The following is an 11,010-nucleotide window of genomic DNA, read 5'->3' on the forward strand; positions in this document are numbered from 1 at the left end:
TCTACCCTAGGTTGCAGAATTAGTACCGATTGAGAAAGATGAAACACCGAAGTTTTTAACGTCAGTGGGAGTTGCGTCATCACTGTCAGGTATTGACGCCACGGAGAATCATCCCATAGACGACTTCGAAGTTGAAGCTTCTCCAGACAACCCCTCGAGTAATCTTCCGCCTTATCCTCGGTACGGGTTTAAAAGAGAGTATCTCGGGTTCCTCGATTCACACGGGTTAAAAGCTGTCACCCAGCAGATTCGTCGGCGATTTCATCCACGACTCCAAATAAAGCTATAGCTAGGATAGTTGCAAAAAGCCATTGATCTCGCCATCGTATCGTTTTGTGGAGCTCATCTGGAACGATTAGAGGAAATGAATCTCTCAAAAACGCTGGATAATTTCCCAATTTTTGGAGATTGTATTTTCGGTATGAGACGACGGCATCTTGCTTGCCTTGATGCATATCTCCATGGTCGTCCTGTGTGGGTATTCGAAGCTCAAGATGGGGGTAGTGATATACAGACTAATCCCTTATGTCTAGAAAAATGTGCTATCCACAAACCAGACGAGGTCATTACATTCAGCGCTGGGCTCGGCCATATCGTTCCTTGGCCGATATAGCTAAAAGGACCTCTTGTGCTAGAAAATGAAGTGTTTTTATCACTGGACTAATGATGAAAGCGAGGTACCAAATGACGAAGCTTTTCCGGATACTTCAGAATATCCTCAGTATCGGCTCCTAATAGGAAGCATTCAACTCTCTAAGAATAATTCCCGCCCATTGCCGATGGATGAGTTTACATTCACAATGAAATGCCCAAACCGATTACTTCCATTCGGCACTACGAGAGAATGGAAGCAGAGGGATTCCCAGACAGTATCTGTAACGGTTGGAGGCCTTGGCTTAACTGCAGGGTACCAAGAGCAATGCAAGATTAAAGAGGGTTCTTCATACAAGGAGGATCTCCCGGCCGCTTAGGCCCGACAACTCGCAACCCAAGATTTGTCAAACATTGGTTCGGCGTAGAAGTCAGCGCCTGCATAAGCAATGCCCGCCGGCGAAGGCTTCAGCAGGTCCTTAGGTCATCTGCGCTGAAGAACTATCTATCCAGTATATTGTCGGACTAGCCTGACGCAACATCCGAACAGTGCTACTTTGACACTTTAAACAGCTCCGACATCACTGCTTTTGAAAATCGCTATATCAGGCAGAAGGAGAGCCGCGAAGTCATTGGAAAGGCAGTTGCCGAGCCTCTGGGCGTCTTGCTTAAGACTGGAACGGATAGGAACGGCCGGATTCGGAGGAGGGCCACTCAGTCTTATTCCCATGGTCGGACTTCCATTGGGCTGGCCTGCTAACCGATACTGCCGACTCATTAGCAGTTGCAGTAGTTGGTGACAAATGCCTCGAATTCCGTGCTGAATATCCAATCTTGGATGCCACCTATCAATGCAAGCGTTCAGAACCACCTTGTCAGATGACTACGAATGCGGGTCGAATCGTCATGACTGTTTAAAACCACTCTCAGTGGGTTCTTAAATGGGTATAATAGCTCGTCTGGCTAGTGTTACAACCTTTTTATTCTATAAATGTCGGTGATGTATCAATGCTGTGATATCTTGATTTTCGTTTCCTTGAATGTTGGTCACCCAACAGTCGCATACCCGTGATCAATTTGATCACAATTTGAGCTCAAATCGGAAGTCTCAATTTTTGCACCCGGTTAAAGCATCAATATGGTTACGATTTGTGTTTAATTAAGTATTTTTTAAGTCTCTGTTAGTGACAATAGATATTATTTTATCTGTAAATATAGCTTTTCTATTAGTATATGGCAATGATGTATATTTACCAAAGACCAATTAGCCTACCAATCTATCTAGCTACCTCGTCTCGAGGACTCCCTCCGTCACCACCTCCGTCACCACCTCCGTTACTACCTCCGTCACCACCTCCGCCGCTACCTTTATTACCTCATCACCTCTACCTCCGCCTCTACCTCCGCCTCTACCTCTGGCTCTGGCTCTGGTTTTGGATTGTGCCTCCCTTTCTACCCTTTCTCCTCTTCTCTCTACCCCATTTTATATTCGCGTCTTATGTATTTAGCTATATCTCGTTCTACCTATTTATATGTTAGATTTATCCATATAATGTATAGAGTGGGGGAGCAGTGAGTAGGGAGCCAGGGAGGTAGAGGCAGGGGAAAAGGCAGAGGAGGGGGAGAGGTAGAGGGAGAGAGGGGGTATATATAGCTTTTATAATACCAGATATCACCTTAGAACGAATCCGTGGAACTAGTCTCTAGGGGGAGCAAGAAGGGAGAGGGAGGGGTAAAATAATTATACTAATCACGAATTGTGCTTATGCGCCAATATAGAGCCAATATAGGGGGTGTAGATAGTTAAAATAGGTATATTTTGTGCTTAAAAATCCAGATGAGCACAAAAGTACTTATATAAGGTGATACTTGTGATTAAATTAAGAAAAGCGTGCCCGTAGGGCATAGGAAGGGTTGCGCGCTTCTTTTATGCCTATCAGATAATCTTGACTAACTAATGCCTTGATATAGCCCAAATACATAACATATAACGCAACCCATACAGTTATTAGCTTTAGAGCCCTTTAAGTTCTTAAGCTTCCTACTAGCAATACCAAAGCCGACGAACAAGCCTGCTAGCGCGTCTGGACTTGGCGCAACAAAACCCTAAATGCACGACCGCGATAATGATTCGAATTTCCTCTATAGGCCCTCATAAATACATTCATAAACGTAAGGCATACTGCCATATGATCTGAACATTCGTATCTCATCGAACCATCCCACTTTGAACAAAACGCCAACGTACTCTATAAAAGTGTAAGCACAGCCATCCTTATCGGCCCGTGTGAAGGCTCGGAATCCACAGTGACCATCAATGTGAGCTGCATCGTATTTGAAGAGTCGACATATGTACTCTGAAAATGCCCATCATAGCCTGGTCCCAGCCTGTCACGAGTCATATCTGAACTTTGCCGACCCCCATAACCAAACTTAGGATAAGAAGTTAGAGCAAGATTAGAGAGAAGGGAAAGACGAAGAAACGTATACTGTTATGATGAAATTGGTAGGTATAATGCTTAAGACGCCAAAGATAAAGACCGAGCCATTGCAGTGAAAAAATGGTGGGGAAGCTTCGAAAACCAAGTGACTAGATGAAATGGCGGTTAGATACGGCCAGTGTCACCATCTACAATACGTGACTAGAGACAAAGAAACTGCTCATCGTCATGGCGTCTGAGGATTAAATGGACCGGTATCATTGAATGTGGCACTTGCACTGACCGATGCCATCGAGTTGTCGCCGTCAAACCATCTGTTAATAGCTCCGAGAAGCATTTTCCAGACATTCCCCCCGTCAAACGGCTCAGCATCGACAATATCCCTGGTGACGTTAGTATCTTGACACATATTACAGCTACGGGGAGAAGCTAAGCTAACCTCGTGAAACTCTGGAGTTTGACTAAATCGCTATCGAGGTAAGCCAAGGATTTGGCACCCTCTTCTTCATTGCCAAACTGTATAAATTGAATGCCGACCTGGTCAGCCGGTTTCTTGAGGCGGTCTAGTGTGCTAACGAGAGCCCTTAGGGGCTCGATACCATTTGCTTTCGGTTGCCAAAGTCCATCAGTGAGGACGTAGAGGTTTAATTTTCGTACGGGCTTCGGAGCAGAGGAGAACCGGGAATTCTTTGCAGACCTGCGGGCGAATCTTTGACGATCTTTTTCCAATTTTTCTTGGTATTCATGCAAAATGGATCTAAGACAATAGTCTATGTTGGAAAGTCGCTCGGCACCTGTTTCAGGTGGGTCTGGGCGGTTATCCTTAACAAAATCGATAAGGTCTGTGGTTTTCTTTTCGTCCCGTCGTAAATTCTTGCAGATCGTGAAGTGAAGGTCAACTCCATCCACATCCGTACGCTTAACAATGTAAGCCAAAATATCTACGAGAGAGACTACGTTATCCCAATGCTGTTGCATTGATGATGCGTCGTCAAGCAGAAAAACCTGCAAGCCATTAGCGGAAGCTAGAAGAAGTAAGGGTGAATCTACACACATGATCACGATCGTACAGTTCTTTCATATAGTGCTCGTGTTGTAAAGGCTTTCTTAGTCCTCCAAAGGTTTTATTAAGGAATTTTGATTCCTTTTTCCTTCGCGCCCTCCACTCTTTAGCGTCTGGGACTGCGAGAAACGGTATTTGAGGCGGAGGTTTTGAGGGACTAGGAGTACGAGCGCCGTTTGCACGATTCCCCACGGTGAGTTGGTTGGTCGCGAAACTAGGGGAGGAAGATACCGGGAGGCACCGGCTTCCAACACCTGGAGGAGATTGGGGATCAATTTGCTGATCAGGAGCACCAACTAGACTCCTAGAAACGCCAAGTCCAATTGGGGAACCCTTTTCTATTGATTGAGAAGACCCATCACCTTGCATGGTTGAATACGCTGCGGATTGAATGTCGGGAAATGCTGGCACCTGACGCTCTTTTCCTTTTCGTCGACTATAAGAGGTACCGGTGTCAATACTCTGACTGCTGCCGTGGTTCTGAATCATGGCTGACGTGGAATTTATTACTTCTGGCGAAGTTCTTGTCTTATTAGGTTTGTTCATGGCAATATGTCTTTCCGGAGAAGCTCCTGGCGAAGCAGGTTGGTCCTCAGTTTCCGAAATATTTTTCTTATCGTCGTAGATAGGGTCTGCTATGGGAAAATCTATAGCAGGAGAACCCATGAGTTGGAGTGACGGACCATCAAATATCTGTGAAATTGGAGTGGACCCGGTAATTCCTCTGTTTTCAAGGTCATTAAAAGGCTGAAAGGGTATTTGGTTTGCTGTTATTCCGCCGAACTCGTGATCTGAAGGCAACGTCAATACTCTTCTTGGAAAGTTTCCTGGCCCAAATGGTGCCTCGGTACGGAAGGCCGAATTCTGATGAAGGGGAGACGATGGATGAACAGGAAACTGGGATGTCGTGGATAGCGCAGGGCCTTCAAGCATATACTTGCATGACCTCAGAGCTCGCTGTGATTTATGCCACATTTGTTTTGCCTCAGCTCGATAATCAGCAGGCACGAGGGCGTCTGCGATAATGCTCAGGACTGCCCCTGTGAGTGTATCGTTGCGACGGCCATTCTCGAGTAAATGCTGGGGACTAAGGTTGTTGGTGACACAAGGCAGAGCATCTTCGCCGTTGTGAAAACAATCCGAGTCACTTAGATCGGTCTCTCGAAGGGCTTCTCTACGCAACTTACGGTACCCTTGGAGACCGACCCATCCATGGACCAACCAGATGGCAGCTTCACTAAGGACAGCGCCAAATGACCAAACGTCAACCTTAGGCGTTACCTGAAGAAGGCCGGATGTCCCGTCGCTCTCGTGTCTATAACACTCGGGAGCGCCTTGTTTTGGTCAGCAAGATATTCTTTGATCAAGTAATAGGAAAAGAACAATTACCGTAAGTCCGCGTCCCTCGTGCATCGCGACCATAGGCGTCCGCACCTCCCTGGGGTTGAAAATGGCTCAACCCGAGATCCGCCAATTTAAACTCCAATTTACCTTTGCGAGTAGAAACGAGGATATTCTGAGGTTTGACATCTTGGTGCCAACTGAGACATTTAGTATTAGGTCGGATGTGCACCCACAAAGGCAGAACATACCCGTGATAGACACGACCATCGATGGTCTGACTATGAATAGCCGCAAGCGCTTCGCCCAGCATCAGAAGAGCCCCCCAATAGCAGTATATTGCTTTGGCCATGGAAGGTGGAGACTCCCTCTTAAAGTAGTCCTCCAAGGTACCTTTGTTAGCGTATTCCAGGATTATGTTGTGTTTGTCTCCTTGTTCGAAGCTACCGTAGAAACCTATGATCGCGCTCTCTCTGTTTCCTGTTGTTCCGGAACGTACTCGATTGTGAATGTTGGCCACATGCTCGAAAGCACCGTCTTCTTTCTTGCATTGAGCCTCAGCATCCCTAGTATTGTATTGCTTTATGACATAGGTGTTACTATCAGGATGGTTATTTTTCTGCTATTGTGTTAGCTGGTGACTCTGACATATAACTCCTAAAAGAATTTAGAGTGCTTTACCTTCTCGTTGTTGCGGTTTGCATCGAGTTCGTTGTATTCAGGATGCACCACTATCTTGAAGGTGGTTGCACTCCCACCGGTCCCAAGCGGCTCCTTGCTGGTGATAGGAAGGACCCTGGCCGGTTGCCAAAACTTGGATCGCCCAAAATTTAGTCTCGGCGCGCAAAATCTCCATTGCTGTTCCTGAAAATCTTTGAAGAAGCTAGGGGCGGTAATCTCTGAAGGAAAGTGGTCTGGAGGTTGATCGAAGGGGAGTTTTTCGTCCGAGAGACTGTCATAGTGCTCAAAATGTGGTATGTAATCACCTCTACCGACGCAGAGGAGGATGGCGAAGACCTTTGTATAGCGGCTGCGGATCGAGCGCAGACGGATAGGTAAAGTCGTATGGTTCTCGAATATGAGCTTCAGTATACCCAGCAGTTGATCGTCGTCGGCGAAGTATTCTTGTAAGTCAGTTTCAGGGAGGAATATTGCGGTCTTGCTTTCGTCTGCGCATATGCCTGGTTGGGATTTGTCCTTAACAAATTGAAAGAACCTCTGGAGTCGTGGTTCGTGGTTAGGCTGCCGTGCTCTGGGGAGCCCTGGATCCATCGTGGCGCGTATACGCTAATTCGCTTAGGAGGTTACCTGAATAGCGTGCGACGCTCGCGGTCAAGAAAGAGGTCAGAAAATGGCAGGAAGACGCAGTGGAGCATTGGGAAGAATGAAGCTGAAAAACTAGAAGAGGGCGGCAGGCGTAAAATTTGCATGGACCGGAGGGCAGCTGCTAGGGCGCGAGAAGGCATCCAGGTATCAATGGGCAGGGCTTCAAGGTCAACGGGACCTTTCTCACAGCCTCAGGGCAATGATCTTGCATACACGGCAGCACTAATAAGATATCGCTCATATTCATATTCACGTCCCTAAGCCCTGAGAACTTCTCCACATACCGACAAGTGAATCTGGTGGAATACAACCTTGCGTTGCGCAGCTCTTGCACAGCTCCTGCGCAGAAGCCGTGCAGAAGCCGTGCAGAAGCCGTGCAGAAGCCGTGCAGGAAGAGCAGCCCTAAACCAGCCGTGTTCTAGGACTCTGTCAACCTTGTCTGTCAACCGCACTAAATGAGAGGTCCCTTCTAGGTAGCCTAGCGGGCAGCCTTGTGGAGATTGCATCCGTCCTCTCCTCGATGCCGAAACTGTAAGAGGGCTCTTCTCATTCTAAATGTATGTCTATAATATACTACTTACATTATGCGGTGATATCTGTTGTGTCCTTTTTTGCTTTCCCATGCGTTGATGTCGGGAGATCAGAAGAATGTTTCTCAAGCCATCAGATTCTATACGTACCGACAGTAGAACACCCCTTGACTCTACCAAAAATCCTTTGGGATATTTATCTCTTCAACCTTGCGCATCGTGTTACGGCTGACGGCTGTAGGCACACTGACTAATTGTAGATTTCGAGCAAATACTGACTTTGCCGATTGCCTGCTGTGAGCATGTCCAAAAAAGCCGACTCAGCTTATGAAAACTCTCCTTGTTCGGGGTCCTCGTCAAATTCTGACCATTCCAAATTTTCCGTGCGCTTCACGCAATGATAATATAAGTATGCTGAGAGGAAGGTGAAAAACATAAAGGGTAACGTTATACCAATGTAGGTCTTTGTTGCTGCCGAAGAGAAGGTCCTTTGGCCAGAAGAAAATTTCACAATATCGGTACTCATAAGTGTCTATATTCCTATCAGTAATAGCTCCAAGAAAAGGATGTCTAAATTTACTGATATGAATGTTCCCGGTAGGAAAAAAAGGGTCACTAGCGTAATGATGCGCATTGATACGGTCTCTTTCTCGGTTTTGACCGCAATCTTATGCATCTGTCTTGTCATGTTTTCCATCTTCCCCGCCGATACCCTTGATTTCTCACCCAAGTACTTATTTGCCAGCACGTTTTGGTAATTGAGGATGCCGTAAAGCTTTATAATCTCAGTTTCCTGCTAGGAGTTTACTCCATATGCCTGAACTTACTAGGGCTTTCCTATCCGCAAGCAGTTGCAATAGTGCTTCTAACCTCGACTCTTGCATTTGCAGATCATTGATCACGCTAGCGACGCGGTCCTTGAAACTGGAGATGTCTCCCTCACAGTCCGCCTTCAGATATTCCGGGCGATGCTGTGACCCAAATATGGAATAATAATATTCTTTCAATTCCGTCAATATCTTCTTGTTCATTCTTAAAATCAGAAGGGTCTCGTTTGCTTTCTCCTCTATATGCTGTGTATTTTGTAAATCGCTAAATTGGAAATTTTGCTGATCAATCCGTCTGTGCGGAGTATTGGCACTTGTGGTCTGAGGTTTTTCTAGCGAAGGTAGAGTTTTTTCTTGCTGCTTGAAAGTTACCGCGCGGCGTATCTTGTCCAGCGGAGCTTTGATATCGGAGCTTAGATTCGTCCATTGGCGCTTTACCAGCGGCATTGTGTTAACTCGTTTAGGCATTTCAGGCGCAGATGGGGGGCTGGGTGGCCTATCTACGCTAGTCCGCAGCATATGCCGTGTTGATGTCTGAAGTTGTTCTTCGAGAAAATTAATGTACCAACGCCAATTTTCCGCACTCCAATCACAGTATACCAAGTGCGCTGAAAGGGCAGCCGAGAATGCACGACTTGGGGTGTCGAAAAGGCAAGACCTCTTATTGGGACCTGTCGCTTGTTTGATTCGGTTCCTCATGAGACGGTTTCCTTTCACAATTATCCACACTGTTCGGCCGCTTTCAAAATCGAAGGAATGGTATATGGCTGTCTGTCGAATGGACCAGGGCCATTCCTCTTGACTCTTAGATGACTCTACTGACTTCAGACTGTAGCATAGCTGGAGATCTTTGCCTGATCGGCCAAGTTCGGGTATCTGCAATCCGCGATCCACCTCTCTCAAGTGACTTCGGTGCCTAAAACCGGAAAAGTGAAAGTCTTGCGGATATTCCTGTCGCCCAAATGGAAATAAGAAGTCCAAAAATGCAGGCATCACTTGATGGTAGCTTAAAGCGGACACGAGCATCTCTCGACTCGTGTTTAATGGGGCGCGGGAGTGGTCGGCATGGATGAAACTTAATAAGGTTTTGCACGCGTCAATTACATGTATTTCAACGAGGGGGATTTCTCATACATGAATCTGCAGAGTGGGTCTTTCCGGTCTTGTCTGCTGACAATGTGGAGTAGTACTTTTATTCCTTGAACGCTATGTGCGCAGTCATGTTGGAATTCTGATAAGTTCGATTATTAGATAAGGCTACTGGGAATAGGCACTCACTCACCCTTGGAATCCTCCTGGAACTGCCAGAAATCGACAGCGGAATCATCTTCTTCGCAGAAAAGCCGTTTATCATCCGCCTCCAATTGATCAAAATACTTCTTCAAACAGTGCTCGTAGGTATCTGGGCATATGAGATTTTTCGGATATTTTCTCACATCTAGACAGGAATTATTTAATTTTTCCATTACTGCTGGTTTTGTGTAAAACATACAAGAAAGCAAAGCTGCAACAATTCACAGCGAAGTGTATATATAAACAAGCCCAGGATTCGTGGCTGTGTTTGACCGGTACGCCTTTTGCCCCAAGGAAGATATTCTCAATTCTCGGGCGGAAGCCTTAGTTCCGCGTTCGCCTTCTTGATCATCCTACAGTGCCTTTACTTTGACAACCCGCCCTGTGTACCGTAACACGTCACACCGGGGCGGCCTCTGAGGCAGTCTATACAGAAATCAAAGATCTTCGTCGTCATTATCACGGGGCCGCTTTCTCTCAAGTTCTGTCCTTTCCGCCTAGCGATTCTTTATTAGCTGCGATTATCAGCCTTGCTTGGTAAATACAAAATATACTTTAGTCAGTTTTCGCGGCACTTTGAATGTGTAATCGTCCGATGAGAGCTTCAAATTACGTTAGTTTTCAGGCGAAAATCAGAGCTCATTGAGCACAACCTTTACATCAAAATCGCTATCGCTGAACTGCCCACTCTGCCCAAACTTCCCTTTTAGGAAGTCTAGAACAATCCGACGAGTAAGCCGGTAATGTGGGAAACTGTCTGAGATCCAATCAGAGGAGTATCCGGACATAGTGGCAACGCGCGGCGAAAACGCAGGGATCAATGCGAGGGTCAAAGCACCGCGTCACGAATGCAATATGGCTTAGAACAATTATGCCGCGTACAGATCCGAGGCTTTCAGGCCAAAACGAAGTTTTTATTTTTAGGCGTTCTTCGGCCTCAGGATGCAGCTTCCAGTTCATGATTTATGAACGTGTGATAACACTTGAGCCTCAATGTTGCACACCACCTATCAGGCTTGTTCTAATTGCTTATCGCCTTACTTGCAGTAACAGCGCCTCTTTGCCTGCCACGTCCCCGCAAAAAGGGCCTCGTGACCAAAGCTAAATTAGAATCGGAGGGTATGTCTCCGACCCGTTTTCTCTGCCTGTCAAAAACGCCACTGCTAGCTTAGTTGTTAACACATAGATAGGCTTCAGAAATCCATAGGCGATTCCTTTGCAGGAGGGTGGAGACTTACTATTGCAAGCATGTTTCCAACATTACGAAACCTCACTAATACAAACGGGAGGCTCAATCACCATGAGATGAACGTAAATTGGTTGTGCTGCTTAGCACCTATCAAAAGAGCACATTTTAATTGGATACATACGTTATCTCAACACTTTTATTACATTCATATATGATAATTTGGACTAAATTGCAAGAATACTCGAAAATTGGACGCGACTTCCGACGCCAAAAACCACAAAATCGAAGCACGCATCAATAAAGCAAAAACCAACTAGAAGGGTTGGATGGGGTTTCTAAGTCATGTGCTAGTTATCTCCGCCAATTGCCGCTCATGGCTTTGCTTTTGTCTATAGGCATAGATGACGAT

General features: G+C 46.1%; 2 protein-coding genes across 2 annotated transcripts; both read right to left on the reverse strand.

The window, feature by feature from the left end:
- Positions 1 to 2,455: 2,455 nt before the first annotated feature.
- On the reverse strand, positions 2,456 to 6,863 carry K441DRAFT_166793 (uncharacterized protein). Its single transcript, XM_067640289.1, has 7 exons — positions 6,118 to 6,863; positions 5,688 to 6,055; positions 5,485 to 5,636; positions 4,087 to 5,429; positions 3,472 to 4,037; positions 3,316 to 3,415; positions 2,456 to 3,023 (listed from the first exon to the last, which is right to left on the reverse strand). Exons 1-7 carry the CDS (start codon positions 6,706 to 6,708, stop codon positions 2,841 to 2,843), a joined length of 3,303 nt encoding a protein of 1,100 aa, XP_067509535.1. The 5' UTR covers positions 6,709 to 6,863; the 3' UTR covers positions 2,456 to 2,840.
- A 300-nt stretch (positions 6,864 to 7,163) lies between these two features.
- K441DRAFT_652400 (uncharacterized protein) lies at positions 7,164 to 9,319 on the reverse strand. The gene is made up of 4 exons (XM_067647359.1): positions 9,254 to 9,319; positions 8,120 to 9,194; positions 7,873 to 8,067; positions 7,164 to 7,824 (listed from the first exon to the last, which is right to left on the reverse strand). Exons 2-4 carry the CDS (start codon positions 9,143 to 9,145, stop codon positions 7,618 to 7,620), a joined length of 1,428 nt encoding a protein of 475 aa, XP_067509536.1. The 5' UTR covers positions 9,146 to 9,194; positions 9,254 to 9,319; the 3' UTR covers positions 7,164 to 7,617.
- Between the last annotated feature and the right edge of the window lie 1,691 nt (positions 9,320 to 11,010).

The sequence above is a fragment of the Cenococcum geophilum genome (assembly GCF_001692895.1).
Source record: "Cenococcum geophilum 1.58 unplaced genomic scaffold K441scaffold_3, whole genome shotgun sequence".
NCBI classification, from domain to species: domain Eukaryota; kingdom Fungi; phylum Ascomycota; class Dothideomycetes; order Gloniales; family Gloniaceae; genus Cenococcum; species Cenococcum geophilum.